Consider the following 21,042-nt stretch of genomic DNA (forward strand, 5'->3'; position numbering starts at 1 on the left):
AGAGGTGCCGTCTTTCAGATGAGACATTAAACCGAGGCCCCGACTGCCCTCTCAGGTGGCAGTAAAAGATCCCACAGCCACTATTTCGACGAAGAGCTGGGGAGCTCCCCCCAGTGTCCTGGCCAATATTTATCCCTCAACTAACATCACTATTGTAAACAATTTTACAACACCAAGTTATAGTCCAGCAATTTTATTTTAAATTCACAAGCTTTCGGAGGCTATAACTTGGTGTTGTAAAATTGTTTACAATTGTCAACCCCAGTCCATCACCGGCATCTCCACATCATAACATCACTAAAAACAGAATATCTGGCCATTTATCTAATTTCTGTATGTGGGACTTTACTGTGCACCAATTGGCTGCTATGTTTGCTACATTACAACAGTGACTACACTTCAAAAAGTACTTCATTGGCTGTGAAGTGTTTTGAGACATCCTGAGGTGATGAAGGCGCTATATAAATGCAAGTCTTTCTTTACGATGGGGGGTGGGACTTGATGACACGTTTGGGTAAAGTGCTGAGTCCTCACCTTTGGTGGCTGGAAAGGGCCTTTGAAAAATCAGTGTGAGAAGCTTTATCGCATCTTCTAGTGACTGAAGCCCAAGCACGAAACTATCCAGAAATTAGCACAATTGGTCAATTAGCAGAATTTTCTGACGAGGTAACAGAGAGGGTCGATGAGGGAAATGCGGTTGATCTGGTATATATTGTCTTTCAAAAGCCGTTTGATAAAGTGCCGCATAATAGGCTTGTCATCAAGATTGAAGCCCATGGAATAAAAGGAGTAGTGGCAGTAACAGGAAGCAGAGAGTAGTGGTGACCGGTTGTTTTTCGGTCTGGAGGGAGGTGTACAGTGGTGTTCCCCAAGGGTCGGTGCTGGGACCATTGCTTTTCTTGATATATATTAATGACTTGGACTTGGGTGTACAGGGCACAATTTCAAAATTTGCAGATGACACAAAACTTGGAAGTGTAGTGAACAGTAAAGAGGATAGTGATAGACTTCAAGAGGATATAGACAGGCTGGTGGAATGGGCAGACATGTGGCAGATGAAATTTAATGCAGAAAAATGCAAAGTTATACATTTCGGTAGGAAGAATGAGGAGAGGCAATATAAACTAGAGGGCACTACTCTAAAAGGGGTACAGGAACAGAGAGATTTTGGGGTATATGTGCACACATCGTTGAAGGTCGTAGGGCAGGTTGAGAAAGCGGTTAAAAAAGCATACGGGGTCCTGGGGCTTTATAAATAGAGGCATAGAGTACAAAAGCAAGGAAGTCATGATGAACCTTTATAAAACACTGGTTCAGCCACAACTGGAGTATTGAGTTCAAATCTGGGCACCTCACTTTAAGAAAGATGCGAAGGCCTTATAGAGGGTGCAGAAGAGATTTACTAGAATGAGTCCAGGAATGAGAGACTTTAGTTACGTGGATAGACTGGAGAAGCTGGGGTTGTTCTCCTTGGAACAGAGAAGGTTGTGAGGAGATTTGATAGAGGTATTCAAAATCATGAAGGGTCTAGACAGAGTAGATAGAGAGAAACTGTTCCCATTGGCGGAAGGGTCAAGGACCAGAGGACATAGATTTAAGGTGATTGGCAAAAGAACCAAAGGTGACAGGAAGAAAAACTTTTTTATACAGCGAGTGGTTGGGATCTGGAATGCACTGCCCGAGGGGGTGGTGGAGGCAGATTCAATCATAGCCTTCAAAATGGAACTGGATAAGTACTTGAAGGGAAAAAATTGCATGATCACGGGTAAAGGGTGGAGGAGTGGGACTAGCTGGATTGCTTTTGCATCGAGCCGGCACGGACTCGATGGGCCGAGTGGCCTCCTTCCATGCTGTAACCTTTCTATGATTCTAGCTCTAACTCAAACAAAATAGAGCCTTTCTATCTTTGTAACCTGCTTCAGCCCTACAACCCTCCCCATAACCTTAAAATTGGAGCCAGGCCGTTCAGGGGTGATGTCAGGAAGCACGTCTTCACACAAAGGGGAGTTGAAATCTGGAACTCTCTTCCCCCTAAAAGCTGCTGAGGCTGGGGGTCAACTGAAAGTGTCAAAACTGAGATCGATAGATTTTTGTTGGGTAAGGGTATTAAGGGTTACGGAACCAAGGCGGGTAGATGGAGTTGAGATACAGATCAGCCATTATCTAATTGAAAGGTGGAACAGGCTCGAGGGGCTGAATGGCCTCCTCCTGTTCCTCTGATCAGCTTGTGAAATGGAAAAATATCAGCCTGGTTCAGTGAGGGATAAAGTTGGAGCAGAGTAGAGGGAACTTTACCCCACATCTGATTGGGTGCACAGTGCTATGCATCTGATGATGTGGCCTGTCAGACTGTTAATCAGCCTACGAGTCCTCCCACTACTTCATGCTGTTCCCCAAGGGAAGAGAGTGAAGATACCAAAACGACGTGTGAAATCTGGCAGCTAGAAAGAAATAACTTGCATTTATGTAGCACCTTTCACATCCTCAGAATGTCCCAAAGCGCTTTACAGCCAATGAATTACTTTTTTAAGTGCTATTGTTTTGTAGGCAATCACGGCAGCCAACCCGTGCACAGCAAGGTCCCACAAACAGGTTACGTGTTGGCCAGGACAACAGGTGAGCTTTCAGCTCTTCTTCGAATAGTGGCCATGGGGTCATTTACATCCACCTGAGAGGGCAGACAAGGGGCTTCGGTTTAATGGCACCTCCGACAGTGCAGCACTCACTCAGTCCTGCACTGAATTGTCCGCTGAGATTTTGTACTCGGGGGTTTTGAACAGTTTTGATAGAGTAAATCAGGAGAAACTGTTTCCACTGGCAGGAGAGTCAGTAACCAGAGGACACAGAGTTAAAGGTAATTGGCAAAAGAACCAGAGGGGGAGATGAGGAGAAATGTCTTTATGCAGCGAGTTGTCATGATCTGCCTGAAAGGGTGGTGGAAGCAGATTCAATAGTAACTTTCAAAAGGGAATTGGATAAATACTTGAAAAGGAAAAATTTGCAGGGCTATGGGGAAAGAGCAGGGGAGTGGGACTAATTGGATAGCTCTTTCAAAGTGCCGGCACAGGCACGATGGGCTGAATGGCCTCTTTCTGTGCTGTATGAATCTACAAAGTCACTGGAGTAGTACTTGAATGTAAAGTCTTCCGATGGAGAGGGGAGAGTGCTACTAACAGAGCCAAACTGATGGAAGGTAGAAGTAGTGAGAGTGAATCAGAAGGAGCCCTGAAATAGACAACAGGCTGTGGAATAAGAGAGACGGGTAATGTTTAGGTTGCGACCTGCAGCACTGCAGATTTCCAATGTGCCCTCTGTGTGTTTCAGACCATTCCAGTCTGCCCGAAGAGGACATCGCAGACAACAAGAGCTATCAGTGTGAGTTCACCACGGACGACTTAACTCCAGGACTGAAAATTTTGATCAGAGCCATGTGGTAAGAATTAACTGCAAACTGCAATGTCTCAGGCCCATTTGAGAAGTGGGTTCTGGGGCTTCCTGCCAGTAACCGAGGCCTCTGCGGGGAAGCAGGTGGGAGTTGGGTGAGGATTGGACCAGGCTCAGTGCCTTTAGGCCCTCCCGTGGTTTAATAACCTGTTCAGGCTGGTGCGTGGGGAATGGTCACTTGGATGAGGAGGTGGGGAGTTGCTGGTGCCTATGAGGTTGGCAAGGAGACGGATGGAGCAATTTTAACTCTTCAATTGGCACGAGGCCCTGAGCTATTTTGAGCCTGGGCCTCACTTACATTTCCAAACGGGCTCCCCACAGCCAAATCCCGCGGGGGAGGGGGGCTGGGGGTGGGGGCAGTGGGCCAGAGTTTCCTTTCTGGGCCCAACGGGAGCCCCGCCGTTTCCTGGGCCGTTTCCTGAGCAGCCACCAATGGCCCCTTTAAGGGCCGGCTCGTGCCCGGTGCGGGTGGGCGGAGCCTGCGCGGCTCAAGCTCCGCCCATTCTGCACCTCGGGTTCCTACGCGGCCTCACGGGATCCCGACTTGCATGTCGCACCTGACCTGCCGCCTAAAACAGGCAAACGCTCCGGCCGCCCATTTCGGGACCCCTCTCCCTCCCCCCCCCCCCCCCCCCCACCATTAACGACCCTTCACCATTTTAAAGTCGGGTGGAACGAGTTAAAATCCGGCCAAGAGGGAAGGGAGGGAAATTTTGGAGTGATTGTGCTTGAAATGACAACAATTGGCTTCAGTATGGCTGAGATGGGGGAACGAGGGTGGGTCCCCATTGGTCATTACTGTCCAGTGACTCTACGCAGGAAGGCGCGACTCAGGTAAGGACAGAATTGGAGTGGGCTGCGACACCTCGTGTGGTCGAATAGCCACCCCGGGTGCTCGCTGTCAAGGCTCACAGGTGAAGAATGGTTAAGAGAAAAAAGGTCCCACAGGCTGGCCTGTACCCCAGCAAGATTCAATGCCTTTGTGGAAAGGGAGGGGAACAAACCTGGGGGAAAAAAGGTTTGCTCCCCTCCCTTTTCCCTCCTTGGTCTTTTATTTTGTATTTTCCCCACCCTAACTGTCTGGAAACTTTTTCCGTAGCATTATGCGATTTCTCGTTTCGAAGCGTAAGTTCAAGGAGAGTTTGCGGCCGTACGACGTCATGGATGTGATCGAGCAATACTCCGCGGGACACTTAGATATGCTGTCCAGAATCAAAAACCTCCAGTCCAGGCAAGGGCCCGCTCTTATATTTAACTCTCCGCTTCCCCCCCTCCCCCTCCCATCTCCCCTTTGTGCCCTCGACCAGCTCTTTCCCCTCAGTACTTGTGAAGAACAAAGACCTACCCAACACAACACACTCGTCACACTTGAGATTAGACAGATTTGTGTCCAAACAGTACTTAGTGTAAAACATTTCCAGTTGATCTCACTTCTTTCAGAAAATAACATTTTGGAATGCAGTAGATGAGACTTGAGCACAAAATCCAGGCTGACACTCACGGCACCAGTACTGAGGGAGTGCTGCACTGTTGGAGATGCCGTCTTTCGGATGAGACGTTAAACCGAGGCCCCATCTGCCCCCTCAGGTGGATGTAAAAGATCCCATGGCACTTTTTGAAGAAGAGCAGGGGAGTTCTCCCCGGTGTCCTGGGCCGATATTTATCCCTCAACCAACATCACTGAATCATGTGGTAAATGTAACAGGCTGAGGGAGGAAGAGGTGACTTTGGACCTATGGTTCCCAAAGCTCTCCACCACTGGGGGTTTCCCTCACCTCATGTCTGGGTCTGTTGTGGACTAATCGATAGAGATTGATTGCTCTGATTAGTCAACAACTCCATTATCGCCATATCATGCGACTCCCAGGATGGGAGAAGGTGAACCAGATGGACCTGGGTCTTTTCTTGTCTGGTGATTCCTATGATCTCCAGTGGAGTTGCTCATGGTGAGAGAGTTAATACACTGTTTTACAATGACTGGAGCATTATAACATACAATGCATTATTCTGCTGCTCAGGTGGAGCTCTGTTAATGTTGGCCTGTCTCTTTAAGAGCACAAAGTCCAATCGCTGTACATTTTAAAAAAAATATGTTTGTTTGTTCTTGGGATTGTGGGCCACACTGACAAGGCCGGTATTTATTGCCCATCCCTAGTTGCCCTGAGGGCATTAAGAGTTGACCGTGTAGTGTGGTACTGGAGTCACGTGAGGCCCAGACCGGGTAAAGACGGCAGGTTCCCTTCCCTTGAGACCAGTCATTTTTCTGTTGCCAGCCCACCAATGTATTGAGTTCAATTAGCTTGCCCTGGTGGGATTTGAATGTCCAACTTCTGGGGCCTGCTGTGCCCAAATAGCAGAGGCCTGAGGTCAGTGAATTGCAAAGAAAAGTTTGCAGAATCCCAGGTGCTGGTCAGTTTCCGCGGAGCTCCAGGTCAATCTTCAACTTCTTGAGTGTACGTAACCCCCACTGAGACACTGTACTGCGTTCATATGCAGGGTCAGCGCCTGAATGGCCTGGTCTCAGTTCGTTTTATCTCGTGTCAGTAACTAGGAGCTGAACTTACAGGTTTTTTTTTGTAAATTTCCTGGGGCTCTACTTCGATTCCAATAATGACCTGCGAGCAGGTCAAAATATCCCAGTGACAAAGAGAATGCGAGTTTTGCCCCACAAACATTTTCTGGGCGGGGATTTAATGAATTGGATATTTAAAACGCAAAACATGTTTTCAAAGGCGTGTTTAAAACTCTAAAAGAGATGTTATCAGCATTACAAAACAGACAACAGCACAGATCATTCTATCCCAGACGGGTATAAAAAGCAATTAAAAAAGGCTAATGGAATGTTGGCCTTTATTTCACGGGGGCTGGAATTGCAAAAAGTGAGGCAGTGATGCTTCAGTTGTACAGAGCCTTGATCAAACCCCAACTGGAGATATTGTGTTCAGTTCTGGGCACCGCACCTCAGGAAGGATATATCGGCCTTGGAGGGGGTACAGCACAGATTCACCAGAATGATACCGGGGCTAAAAGGGTTAAATTATGAGGACAGGTTGCATAGACTTGGCTTGTATTCCCTTGACTTTAGAAGGTTGAGAGGTGATCTGATCGAGGTGTTTATAATGATAGAGATTCGATAGGGTAGATAGAGATGAAATAGTTTAAAATCAGAGCTAGGCAGTTCAGGAGTGAAATCAGGAATCACTTTTTCACACAAAGGGGAGTGGAAATCTGGAACTCTCTCCCCCGAAAGGCTGTGGATGCTGGGGGTCAATTGGAGCTTTCAAGACTGAGATCGATAGATTTTTGTTGGGTAAGGGTATCGAGGGATATGGAGCAAAGGAGGGTAAATGGAGTTGAGGTACAGATCAGCCATGATCTGTTGAATGGCGGAACAGGCTCGAGGGGCTGAATGGCCTCCTCCTGTTCCTATCAAGGGTGGCAGCAGTGCATTGTGGGCTGATCATCCCATTCATGATGTCGCTGGAGTGAAGTTACATCAATGTGAGCTCTTTGCTTGCTGTCTGAACGGTTCAGACCAGATATAATGGACTGACTGAGGGATAGCAACAAGGGATATGGTTCAATTCACTGCCATTTAAAGGACGGAATCTTGTGGACCTGATGAGCTCATCGATTTCTCCTGAGTCTGTGACACGCTGCTCCTCGCAATGATTCGGGGGTTTCCATTGGCTGAAAAACTGCCTTGTTAAACTCAGTTTGTAACCAATGGAAACCCACTTTTTAAAATTAAAGTTGCACTCACCTCCAAAATGAATGAGCTAGATGAAGGAAAAGATATCAAGTTTGAAGTTATTTTTAAAGTTCGACAAAAGTTTGAAGATAGATTAGTCTCAAAATATAAATAGAAAAACAACAGAAAGGAAATGGGAAAGAAGAAAGGATTGGAACGGGTAAGCAGAGTCCTTTAAAATTTAACAACTAATTTAGATAACTTTTAATTAAAGTGGGTTTTAGGTATTTAATCCATTAGTTTTGGGTTAATATTCCAGTAATAAACCTGTCCTCAGTGTTTGAATAGATTTATTACTGTAATATTAGTGTTTGTTTCAGTGTCACATTCCATGAGCTGAAAATAAACAAAGCTGGAGTGGCACGGAGCCTGCAGACTGAGGATTAATAAACGTTTTATCATTCGACGTATTTATTTCATTTTTATATCGATTTACAAAAATCTTTTTTGACAAATGTAATTCTCACTGTCTGTGGGTGGGAGGAGGCCATGAGTTGGACAAGGAGTGACCTGTGCACAGAGCAGCGCGCAGAGCCCAACAGCATCATCTGCTGGCAAGGTGGCAAAAAAATCCCCTGGATTAAAGAGAATTAAATAGAATTAAACCTACCCAACTCCTGGTGCTTATCAGAAAAGGCACATAGAATTATACAGAATGTACAGCACAGAAACAGGCCATTCGGCCCAACAGGCCTATGCCGGTGTTTATGCTCCACACAAGCCTCCTCCCTCCCTACTTCATCTCACCCTATCAGCATATCCTTCTATTCCTTTCTCCCTCATGTACTTTCCAGATTCTCCTTAAATGTATCTACACTATTCGCCTCAACCACTCCGTGTGGGAGTGAGTTCCACATTCCAACCGCTCTCTGGGTAAAGAAGTTTCTCCTGAATTCCCAATTGGATTTATTGGTGACTATCTTATATTTATGGCCCCTAGTTTTGGTCTCCCCCACAAGTGGAAACATATTCTCTACGTCTACCCTATCAAACCCTTTCATAATCTTAAAGACCTTATCAGGTCACCCCTCAGTCTTCTCTTTTTAATGGAAAAGAGCCCCAGCCTGTTAAGTCTTTTCTGATAGGTATAACCTCTCCATTTTTGCACCTTCTCCACTGCCTCTATATCCTTTTTATAATATGGAGACCTGAACTGTTCTCAGTGCTCCAAGTGTGGTCTAACCAAGGTTCTATTTGGGATTTATCGATTGCTCCTTAAAATTAAAAGGGGAATGAAAATTTGGGTCAGTTTGCTGGTCCTTAAATCCCTCAATTAGAATTTGGATTAATCATTGATCCGCTTTTTACAAAATTCAATCTTGGGACATAAGCATCGCTGGCATTTTTTTGCCCGTCCCTAATTTCCCTGACAGTTTGCTACAACTGAGTGGTTTGCTCGGCCACTTCAGAGGGCAGCGTAGAGTCAACAGCCTTAGTTTGGGACTAGAGTCATATATAGGCCAGACCTGGTACGGACGACAGATTTCCTTCTCTATAGGACATTAGATTTTTTAGATTAGATTGATAGATTCTTGTTAGGCAAGGGTATTAAGGGTTACAGAACCAAAGCAGGTAAATGGAGTTAAGATACAGATCAACAACACATCTTGCATTTATATAGCGTCTTTAATAAGTAGTAAAATGTCCCAAGGTGCTTCACGGGAGCAATTATCAAACAAAATTTGATATCAAGCCACATAAGGAGCTATTAGGTCAGGTGACCAAAAGCTTGGTCAAAGAGGCAGGTTTTAAGGAGCATCTTAAAGGAGGAGAGAGAGGTAGAGAGTCAGAGAGGTTTAGGGAGGGAATTCCAGAGCTTAGGGCCTAGGCAGCTGAAGGCACGGCCGCCAATGGTGGAGCGTTAAAATCAGGGATGCTAAAGAGGCTTGAATTGGAGGAGCGCAGAGATCTCGGAGGGTTGTAGGGTTGGAGGAGGTTACAGAGATAGGGAGGGGGCGAGGCCATTGGAGGGATTTGAAAACAAGGATGAGAATATATATGCGCGCACACGCACACACACACGCACACACACGCGCACACACACACAAATCGAGGCGTTCCCGGACTGGGAGCCAATGTAGGTCAGCGAGCACAGGGGTGATGGGTGAACGGGACTTGGTGCGAGTTAGGATAAGGGCAGCAGAGTTTTGGATGAGCTCAAGTTTATGGAGGGTGGAAGATGGGAGGCCGGCCAGGAGAGGATTGGAATAGTCAAGTCTAGAGGTAACAAAGACATGGATCTAATTAAATGGCAGAACAGGCTCGAGGGGCTGAATGGCCTACTCCTGTTCCTGTGTTCCTAGTGAACCAGTAGGGTTTTTACAAAAAAAAATCATGGTTACTTTTACTGATACCAGCTTTTTTTAAAAAAAAAACTGAATTCAGATTCTCATGGGAAGATTTGAACTCATATTCTCTGGATTATTGAGGCCTCTGGGTTACTCGTCAGTAACATAACCACTACACTACACCCTATTATTCCTGCAGGCCCTTCCCCATTGGCTCCAGTTATGGAAAGGAATAATTAAGTAATATGCAGGAGCAATTTGTTTATCCAACTGTTGGACTATAACCTGGTGTTGTAAGACTCCTTACATTTGTCCACCCTAGTCCATCACCGGCATCTCCACACCTTCAGGATAGGAAGAGGGGAGAATATTGGCAACACAGAGTAATATTGTAAGGAAAGGATATTGACACATGCATTTGCTGTCTATTCCTACACCTCATGACTTTGGTTTATCTTGACACGAATGAGAAGCTCAGATTCAAAAGTTTCAGGGTATCGATGTTGTAATGTCATAAGCACGGTCACACCCTGTCATTGGGTGTATTCTGACAGGCAAACACTAAACAACTGGTGGAGGTGATTAGCAGTGCCAGCACTCGCCTCGCAACACAACGATGCAGTTAGGAGAGTCTTACAACTGACTTACACTCACACCATCTCGAGTTAGCTAGTGAGAGCATCACATACGGCGAAGGGCAGGGCTAGATCTCAGATCTCCCAACAGCCCATTGACCAGAGTCCTTCCATCACTTTTGCTCAAGTGCGATAACAGAATGTTCCATTGTTTCACAAAGCTTGAAAAGAAAATGCTTGATCATTTGTAAAAAGATTGAAAGGAAACTTGGACATTTGGGTTCTGTTGAGTTCTCTGGCGCCTGTTGATTAACGCTGGAGAGGTCAAGCTTGGAGCTGCTGCCTCTGTGCCAGGGATGAGAGTTCTAGACGCAGAGTGTTACACTTACAGGTTTCTCAGAGGAAATGATACTCCTGCCTCTAAAAGGCTGCAGGAGACCTCACGTTACAGTTGCTGATCAGTCCCAGGGTCTTCCCAACTTCAAGTTAAAATGGTCTTGCTCTTTATCCCTGAGTTGAAAGGCCATTACACCATGCCTCTACTGTGACCTTTGCCCTTGGTTTACACTAACGACCATTAGCTCATTATTCCACAAATTAGGTACCAGCGGGTGAATGTTCTAAAATGGGTCTCAGGACATAACCAAAAAGTGTCTTGTCTGGTCACATGTACAGAAAAGATAAACATACAGTCATCAAACAGAGAGATGTAACTATTATGAGGTCAGGTCTATACCAGGCTATCTTACACAATGGCAGTTCAGTCCCAGCCTTGGAGATTTGAGCTGCTTTGTTGATGTTCTCCAGAATGACTGTTTCAGCAAGTTTCTGGAGAGGCCACAAAATGGAGCTCTGAACCTAAAATGGATTCTTTAATGCGACCTATCCTACTAGCCTTCCGAACATGGCCCAATGTAGTTTTGTTGATATTCTTACTGTGATGATGCGATTTGCTTCCGTCAACTCTCGTGTTGCTTCATTATGCATTTTGCTGGTGTTTTCTTCTATTTACTTTGCCAGGATAGATATGATTGTGGGTCCCCCGCCCCCTTCAACTCCCCGGCATAAGAAGTTAAAAGGAGTCCTCAGCACTTCCAAAGACTCACCCCAATACTCTCCTAGGTTAGGACTCATCAACAGAATGCTTATTTCTTTTCACTCAAGAGTTATGATTTAAGCAGCCAACCCCCTTCTGCAGGGATTAAAGGTACAGAATTAATTAAAAAAAAATCTATTCAAGATTTCTTCAAAACAATTTGTTTCAAGTTAAGTTTAAGATGCACGCAATCAGCACTGGCTTGGTGCTACGGTCCGAAGATCTCGGATGAGAGGGTAAGTAAAGTGTTAGGTGATCAATGAAGGGGTCTGGCTGAAAGTGCTTGCACTGTGGAAAACAAAAAAAAAACTTTTGATTTCTTTTCAATGATCGGGAATGTTTGCGATTCTGATGGCAGGAAGTGAGCAAGAAACAAAATCTTTTTGCGTTTTGGATTTGAAGTCGCTGATCAAGATTTGCATGAAAGCATGAAACACAAATGAAGCATGCATAAACGACAAGACAAGGGCACTCTGAGGTGTTCAAGGGTCTCTTTCATCAAAAGAGACCTAATCAAGTTGGCATGCTGCGTTCCATGCTGTGGCTTGGGTTGGGCAAATGGTGGACAACCTAATTCAAGCTTGGCCAAAGACCCCAAAAAAAGGCTTTGGACAAAGAAAGAAAAGAAATACGTTCCTGGGCAGAGAGAGCCAACGATTGGATTGTCTACCCAGTCATTGGCTCTCCATTAACGCTGTCCTACATGGACTTGTACTTGGAGAGCAGCTAATGGGATTGAAAATGTTTCTAATCAGCGTGGTGAGGTGGTTCGGCGGACGAGTTTGTTCCTGTTGAATTTTAAAATTCTCATCCTCTTCAAATCCCTCCATGGCCTCGCCCCTCCCTATCTCTAAAACCTCCTCCATCCCTACAACCCTCCGAGTTCTCTGTGTTCCACCAACTCTGGCCTCATATGAATCCCCCACTTCCTTTGCTCCACCATTATAAGCCGTGTCTTCAGCCATCTAGGCCCTAAGCTCTGGAATTAACCCCCCAAACCTCTTCGCCTCTCCACCTCTCTCTCCTTTAAGACACTGCTTAAAATCCACCTCTTTGACCAAGCGTTTGGTCACCTATCTCCTTCATTGGCTCGGTGTCAATTTTTGTCTGATTACGCTCCTGCGTCCTAGATCACCGAGCGCAGTGAGCTTCAGCAAGCTGTTCCTTTTTTTAAGTGTGTTGCTGGCAAAGCCTGATTGCCTATCCCTAGTTGCCCCCAGAAGGTGGTGATGAACCTTTTGAAGTGATTGTTTTACAACCGAGGCCATTTGAGAGGACATTAAGTGTCACCCATATAGTGTGGGACTCTGGAGGGCATGAAAACAAGACCAGTCCCATCTCCACCCATTGTCCACACAGGGGTCACTGGATTAGTGACCAGAAGCAGGAACCCAGGTTTTTTTTCTCCTCTCCAACCTGGGCCAACTGTGGCAACCCAACTGTTGATTTGACTGAGATCACTTAACGCAGCACAGACCAAGGATCCAACCAGGGACCTTCCTAGTCTTATTGACAGTGTAGCTCACAGTAATGGTCCTCTACCCTCCCCAGTGAGCCATTGGGGGAGCCCAGTGCCCAGTTTTTGAATGAATATTTTGCTTTCACTCCCATCTTTCTCTCACCTTGGACTTCCGTTGTTGTGCTTCACCTGTCTTCCTTTAGTGAAGGGCATGGGGTCAGAGAAAGGGTTTAAACCTTGTAGCCCCAATCTGACCCTCACTCACTTTGAACATGGCTCCATGTTGGGGAATGAACCCTTAGTTCCAAACAGTATGCTTCTTGCCCACAACTGTTGGTACAACTTTGTCACTGAAAGGAAGCAGGTGGCTTATTTCCCAATTTCCCATCTCACTCCTTCCTCATCCTTGAACTGGAATCTTTTTCTGCAGCACATTGGGAGGGAGTAATTGGTTGCCCCTGTTGCCCCTGGGACTTGGGTTCAAATCTAGCCTGACCTGATGGGATGAAGGCCCTTTTCTGCCGGCTGTACGGCTCCCATGTGAAATGCACTGGTCTGAACCCAGTACCTTCTTTGTTCACAACTCACTTCAGGCCACAGGGGTGGGGGTGGGGGTGCTGGTATGGGAAATGGGAAAATATCAGTTGGGTCACGCTTCTGAGGCATGTTGCTGGGCTAGAGTAGAGGAAGCTCTAACCTGGCCTGGCAGTGCTCGATGCTGACACTGGGTTTATGAATTAGAAATTGTTGCCTTGAAAAACACAACATTCACCAACACATCATTATAACCCCCAACACTGAATATAGGACCAATGCCCAAACTGCTCTCCATTTACTGGTCCAATTAGGAATTGTGGCTGTTGTATATACAGATTAATATTACCAACCAACCAAAAATCGCCATTCCTGATTGGACGTGTAATGATTATTCTGGATATAAAACCTTGGCTGGATGTAGATACAGTCGATTCAAATCATTGCTGTTGGATCTCCAGTGGGCGTCTCTGGGTATGGAGCCGGATATGAAAAGGGGCCATTCCCCTATCCCAGAGAACATCCTTTGCTTGATTACGGATATCCATTTTGAATCCATTACACAGATGTATAGATGCCTTAGGTAGATTATAACCCCCATTGGGCCCTTGGGTGTCAGCCTTTGCCTAGCTTAGGGGCATCACGTTCTTTTGGCAGGCACAAATGCCCCTGTCATGAGCTGCTGCCTCCATTCTCAACCTCCTTGCTTTGCATCAGTGTGCTTTTTGTTTCTTCAGTCTCTTAATCTGAGACACATGCATGTAACTAACTGACACTCTGCGAAACTGCATATGAAGCATCTCCCAGTAATGTCTGTCTAATAACTAATCAGTTCTATTTTAAGAGTTTTACTCCAACACCCCTCTCCCAAAAAAAAGAAAGATACCCACCCAACCCCTTCCAAAAGAGAATCTTTTTGTTTGCCTGAGACAGATCTTCCCCTTCGGAGAGCTCTAATAATCTTTAACGGTTGTCTTGCATTTTCTGACTTGCTGACTCTAACCTCTTTGCTAACTGTTGGGATAGACCTTGTACGTCAAGGGCAGACTTGCGTTCTAATCTATTATCTGAGGTGTCTGTGTGCCTCCCATGGTAGAATCGATCAGATTGTGGGCCGAGGATCCCAGTTGCAGGAGAAGGATCGCTCCAAGATCCCGGCAGAGACTGAGGTTCCGGAGGACCCAAGTATGATGGGACGGCTCGGGAAAATGGAAAGACAGGTAAGGGTTGTCAACTTGTGCTTAAAATCTCTTCATCATCACTCAAGATAACGAGGAGATTCCTACCGCCAAATTAAAGTCTTGGGGCCTGAAATTCTGTTCCGTATAATGGGCCGGAATCTGGTTGTCTTGGAATCGTCATGGATTCCCGGAGGGCCTTGGGTAGATTATCCGCCTCCATGTCAAGGTGGCGCGTGGAAGCGGTTCCCAGCCCACTGTAGGAATTCGGTGTCGGCCGTGGCTCAGTGGTGGCACTCTCGCCCCTGAAGGTCGTGGGTTCAAGTCCCAATCTAGAGACTTGAGCACAAAATCCAGGCTGACATTCGCAGTGCAGTACTGAGGGAGCGCTGCGCTGTTGGAGGTACTGTCTTTTGGATGAGACGTTAAACCGAGGCCCCGTCTGCCCTCTCAGGTGGATGTAAAAGATCCCACGGCCACTATTTCAATGAAGAGTAGGGGAGATCTCCCCAGTGTCCTGGTCAATATTTATCCCTCGACTAACATCACTAAAACAGCTTATGTGGTCGTTATCACATTGCCGTTTGTGGGATCTTGCTGTGTGCAAATTATCTGCCGTGTTCCCTACATTACAACAGTGACTACACTTCAAAAAGTACTTCATTGGTTGTAAAGTGCTTTGGGACGGCCTGAGGTTGTGAAAGGCGCTATAGAAATGAAAGTCTTCTTCTTTTCATCCTTTACGTTAGTAAAAGGCCTTAACCGAACTCTGAAAGCTGGCACAAGTCCCACTGGGGTCCCTAACCTTGCCAGGTGTAAGTAATTGATTCTGGAGGCGATGCAGCGTGACCTTACTATACCCAGGTTATGGCCACACTTGGAGCTGGCGATCCCCCTGTGCCCCTTTTCCTTCGGCCTGAGAAGGGCCTCTGGGAGAGCTCTGGTGGAGAGACCGTCTGCCACTCCCCAAAAGACGGAGGGGGTGACTGAGGCACCCTCGGAGGCACCACGTGCCCCCCCCCCCTCACCCCGAACATACTAATGATCCCGTCCGTGGCTGTAGGCGGCCGGGACTCCCGTTGCGCTGCTCTCCCGGGAGTGGAGCAAAGCCCCCGGAATTTCATCCCCTTTAATGTTGGACATTCCTTAGAATGAGGCCCAGTTCAGGCCATGAGGGGCCAACGTCAAATGAACTGCTTTCTTTAGAGACCAAATAGGATTTGTTAGCAACACTTTTTTTGTTTTGGAGATCCTGGTTTAGGGATAAGGATCGTAGTGCAGGACAGGACCAGGGAGGTTGAGATTATCCAAGAATCTGTGATTATCACATGCCACATTTTGGGATTTCAGACGCTGCCCATGGATAGACCTTGGTATAGTATATGTTAAAGATGCTACTGATGAGTTAAACTTAGCTCTCCAAGGGTTAATTTCACAGGACAGCAGTGTTGATGCAGGTGTGGATTAGGTTTCATCCATGGTGTCTGAACTAGCATTCTGCTGACAATGGGGGTAATTTTAATAGCGAATCGGCCGCGTGTTTTACTCTTTGCCCGAATTTCTTTCCCACTGACTTCAATCGGACGAGGTGTAAAACGAGATGTCCATTCGCTATCGCCCACCTTACGCCTGATGATAAAAGATAAAATTACTCCCAATGAATGATAATTTGGTATTTCAGCGACCGATCACACTCCTTGTTGGGCAGCTGGGATTCTGGGCTGCTAGGAGTCTGGACGGCTGGCTAATGGATGATTGAGGGTTTGGGCTACTGGGCGGTTGGGCAACTGGGCGGCTGGATGTCTGGGGAGGGGGGGGGGGCGGCTGGATGTCTGGTCTACTGGGCGTCTGGGTGGTGTTAACAGGTTCCCTGTGTTCCCCAGGTGCACTCCATGGAAAAGAAGTTGGATTTCCTGGTGAATATCTACATGCAACGGATGGATATCCCACAGTCGGAGACTGAGGCCTACTTCATTGCCAAAGAACCAGACCCCGCTCCACCATACCATAGCCCGGTGGACAACCGGGTGCTCGGTGAGAAGAACACGAATGCCAATAAAATGTTACGGTCATGCAGCCTAACCGCGCACAAGCCTTCCCCCGGACTCGGAGGGGCACCGTTGGTGTCCAATGGCTGCCCACCATCAACCTCATCTCACCAACACTCCACCGACGGGTTAAGTCGGCAGAACCACAGCACCCTGGCCTTCATGACCTCTCCGGTGGGCGAGGGCATGACCTTCGTCAGAATCCCGCCTCCGCCCTCGGTATCACATGACAAGATGTCAGGCCACAGTGGCTATGGCCGGGGAGGGACAGAGCATGGCCGACATGAGGACCAGTACTACAAGTGCCAAGAGGCCTCGCTGAAAGAAAGGGACAGCGATACCTCTATCTCCATTCCCTCCGTCGATCATGAGGAACTTGAGCGCTCGTACAGTGGCTTCAGCATCTCGCAATCAAAGGAGAACCTGGATTGTCTCAACAACGCTTCCTACGGTGGAGTTACGCCCTTGTCTAAGGTCAGGCTGTACATCGCAGAAGGGGAGTCTGACACTGACTCAGAAGCATGCACCCCATGTGGCCCACCTAGGTCAGCTATAGGCGAGGGGGCACACAGTGACTTTGCATGGTCTTCATCGAAATAGACAGGGAGGCCTTTGTTCATTTTGGGAAAAGAAAAGGGAACACTGAAGGGGTCAAGAATCCAGTCTCCGTGTTTGATGAGAACCACACTTAATCTTCCCCACCAAAGCAGCAATGGAGGTGAGGAACGACTTTGGTGACCAGAGTGGTAATATTCTTTGTGGGTCACCTTCTGGCCTAGGAGCTGTGGAATACTGGCCATTTGGGTTCTCAATGGACTCACCACGGAACCAAGGTGACTGCTGCTGCCAGTTGCCTGAATTCTGTTCCATCAGCCATTCAAGCTGCGTCCCATCAAGAGGAATTGGCTTGTATCCCAGCCAGCACCTGGGGTTCAACCCCAATGGCCGCCATGAAGTCAGGCTCGTGACCAATGAATGTATGTTTAACACCTTCTCAATGTCATGGTGGCCAAGGGAAAAAAAAAAACAAATTCCTGGAAATAGAGGGAACTTCTTGGAAGACGGGACATTCGAAACACGGAACAATTCAAGCATTAAAGTGGGCTACAAAGAGAGGAAAACTTGGAGTTAGTGGGGTAATGATGCCAGACTGTTCTTTAATTAGAGAGAGGAAGTGGGGAAGCAGAGATAGTGAGGGAGGTAAATAGCACTTGATATAACGTATTATTGTAAGGCAATATTGAGAAAGGTCGTATTAAAAACAGGGTAAACATGTTTTATTTAGTATCTCTGCATTACTGGGTATTTTTTACCTTAAACATGTTTAAACTTAATTATGCGTTACCACAAAAATGTTTTAGGTGTCGAGGGGTTACAGTGTTGGCATACAGTCCCCTTGGTGAATGCTTTCCCTTACAGTCACATTGAGTATATTTCCTTCCTGTAATGACCTATAACATGTTTGTTATTTGATCTCAGAGTTGGGGGGGGGTGCGATCAGGATCTTGCGATAAGCTGATATATCGGGGTACATGAGAACGAGAAAGTCTGGAACAAGAAAAGGCCGTTCGGTCCATCAAGTTTGCTCTGTCCAGAGTCCGTACATGTTTTTTTTTTCATGCTGCTTCCCCCCACCAATCTGTTGGTCCCCAACTTTAAGGAACACCAGACACCTTTCCCAATAAATCAAACTGCCCTGTTAATATCTCTTAATCCCAAAGTACTGAGGGAGCGCCGCACCGTCAGGTGGTCAGTACTGAGGGAGCGCCGCACTGTCAGGTGGTCAGTACTGAGGGAGCGCCGCACTGTCAGGTGGTCAGTACTGAGGGAGCGCCGCACTGTCAGGTGGTCAGTACTGAGGGAGCGCCGCACCGTCAGGTGGTCAGTACTGAGGGAGTGCTCCAGGCGCATCGACTTCCCACGGCCAATTGGACTGTGAACAAACTTTTTTTAAACCATCTCCAATAATTTTACAACTAATAAATGAAAATGTTCAAAGAAGATGAAAGAAATAATTTTTCTTTAATGTCCCGATGATTTTTCTCCTGATTTGCTCTCAGCAGTTTCCTGGATATTAATCTTCAATTCCTGGAGACTCCAGGACAATCCTGGAGGGTTGGCGATCCCTGCTCGAGGCTGATCACAGCTTTCCACATTTACGTTGTGCCCTTTTTCTTAAAATAAAGCCCTTTCATCTTGTTTGGATAGACCAGCTCTCCTAAACAGTTAGCGGTGGCTCTCCTTTAAGCAGGGCCCTTGATGTATCACAGTGAAGTTGGGCTCAGTTTACAATTATCCCTGTTAAAGCTCATCTATATCACACTGCATCTTTGTAAGGCCATGTTAAACAAGGGCCATTGGGCAACATGAATTCCTTATCAACAAGAGTGTGATCATTGATACAAATCCCACCTATTGTTCTGTTCTCCATCACTGTACTGGGCTTTAAGTACAACTACAACAACTTGCATTTATATAGCACCTTTAACATAGTAAAACATCCCAAGGTGCTTCACAGGAGCGATTATGAGACAAAATTTGACACTGAGCCACGTAAGGAGATATTAGGACAGGTGATCAAAAGCTTGGTCAAAGAGGTAGGTTTTGAGGAGCGTCTTAAAGAGAGAGCGAGGTGGAGAGGTTTAAGGAGGGAATTCCAGAGCTTAGGGCCTAGACGGCTGAAGGCACGGCCGCCAATGGTGGGGCGAAGGAAATTGGGAATGCGCAAGAGGCCAGAATTTGGAGGAGCGCAGAGATCTCGGAGGGTTGTAGGGCTGGAGGAGGTTACAGAGATAGGAGGGGCGAGGCCATGGAGGGATTTGAAAACAAGGATGAGAATTTTAAAATCGAGGCGTTCCCAGACCGGGAGCCAATGTAGGTCAGAGAGCACAGGGGGTGATGGGTGAACGGGACTTGGTGCGAGTTAGGATACGGGGCAGCAGAGTTTTGGATGAGCTCAATGCAAATTTAGGATTGATAGCGGGAAGTGACTCAGATGTGGAATGGACTTCCCAGTAAGGCAATGGAGACACAAACCAAGGAATCGCATAAGAAGTTGGATACTGTGAAGGGCATTGTAGGGTCTTCCCGTATAGTTGAGCCTAGACGTCTGAAAGTGCTTCCTCATCTGAATCTGTTTGGTGATCTTGTGAACTGCACATATGGACATTGGAATCATGGGATGAGAAAAGGTTATTGAACTGATGAGGGTCCCTGGGGGGAAATCAGCTTAAGGAATGCCCAGGGGAGGAATTTTTATCAATGGCCGTACATTTTCTGATGTCTAATGAAAAGCTCGGGGTTAAATGAGTCCCAAAATATCAGCAGATTGAAAGGTCATGACCCCACATTTGAAAGACTTTAGGATCAAATCGAAACCACATTATCAGAAGCTCATGTGATACTATTGATTACATCACTTGTATAAACAGATTTACTATTTATTATGAAACTTGTTATATAACTCGTAATTTACAAAATTCTACTGTTCAACACTTAGTTAAAACCTGTGGAACTCCTCACCTCCCTCAGTCCTCGCCTCCTCCTACACTCTAGAGGCTTCTAAAACTCAATCTTGGCGTCCCCCAATCACTATTTCCTAATTTGCCTCATCATCTCCCCTACATTTCTCAGCTTTGAATCATGTTGGACCTTAGCTCTTTATCTAATTTACTCAATGAAAAAAACACAGTATTAAGTTACTACTGCGCCAATTGTGAGTTTACTTGAGTTTGACCATTATATTTGCAAACACTTTAAGTGTCCCCATGTTCAGCTTCACCTTTTCACCTCTTGTCACCAAGCAGCAGATAGGATGGGAAAGACGGCTTGGGGCTGCAGAGGGAGGCTAAGGCAGGACTGACAGGAAGTGTGGGCCTCGAGGGACAAACAAGACAGTCTGAGCGACAGACACATTGACAGTGTGGGTCCAGGGAGGGTCAGGCAGACAGCTGGTCTGGGGGCCAAGGAGGGGCAGACAGACAGTGTGGGTCCAGGGTGGGACAGACAGACAGGTGGTCTGGGGGCCGAGGAGGGGCAGACAGACAGTGTGGGTCCAGGGTGGGACAGACAGACAGGTGGTCTGGGGGCCGAGGAGGGGCAGACAGACAGTCAGTGTGGGTCCAGGGAGGGTCAGGCAGACAGCTGGTCTGGGGGCCCAGGAGGGGCAGACAGACAGTGTGGGTCCAGGGAGGGACAGACAGACAGCTGGTCTGGGGGCCAAGGAGGGGCAGACAGACAGTGTGGGTCCAGGGAGGGACAGACAGACAGCTGGTCTGGGGGCCAAGGAGGGGCAGACAGACAGTGTGGGTCCAGGGTGGGACAGACAGGTGGTCTGGGGGCCGAGGAGGGGCAGACAGACAGTCAGTGTGGGTCCAGGGAGGGTCAGACAGACAGCTGGTCTGGGGGCTAAGGAGGGACAGACAGACAGACAGTGTGGGTCCAGAGAGGGAATCAAGGGATATGGGGATAGGCCAGGAAAGTGGAGTTGAGGTAGAAGATCAGCCATGATCTTACTGAATGGCGGAGCAGGCTCGAGGGGCCGTATGGCCTACTCCTGCTCCTATTTCTCATGTTCTCAAACAGACAGATGATGTGGGCCCAGAGGGATGAACAACAGTTTGAGGGATGAGGGAGGTGTAGACAGACAGTCTAGTGCCTATGGAGGGGC

The 21,042-nt window shown here is 47.1% G+C and overlaps 1 protein-coding gene across 1 annotated transcript in view; it reads left to right on the forward strand.

Annotated features, from left to right (window-relative positions):
* Positions 1–20,350, forward strand: part of LOC137335082 (potassium voltage-gated channel subfamily KQT member 2) — a 133,689-nt gene extending 113,339 nt beyond the window's left edge. The window contains exons 13-16 of the mRNA XM_068000187.1: positions 3,325–3,433; positions 4,544–4,675; positions 14,244–14,367; positions 16,209–20,350. Of these exons, the coding sequence (XP_067856288.1) occupies positions 3,325–3,433; positions 4,544–4,675; positions 14,244–14,367; positions 16,209–16,973 (1,130 nt within the window). The 3' untranslated portion in view covers positions 16,974–20,350. The remainder of the gene's footprint in view (positions 1–3,324; positions 3,434–4,543; positions 4,676–14,243; positions 14,368–16,208) is intronic.
* Positions 20,351–21,042: the final 692 nt, after the last annotated feature.

The sequence above is a fragment of the Heptranchias perlo genome, chromosome 19, assembly GCF_035084215.1.
Source record: "Heptranchias perlo isolate sHepPer1 chromosome 19, sHepPer1.hap1, whole genome shotgun sequence".
Taxonomy (NCBI): domain Eukaryota; kingdom Metazoa; phylum Chordata; class Chondrichthyes; order Hexanchiformes; family Hexanchidae; genus Heptranchias; species Heptranchias perlo.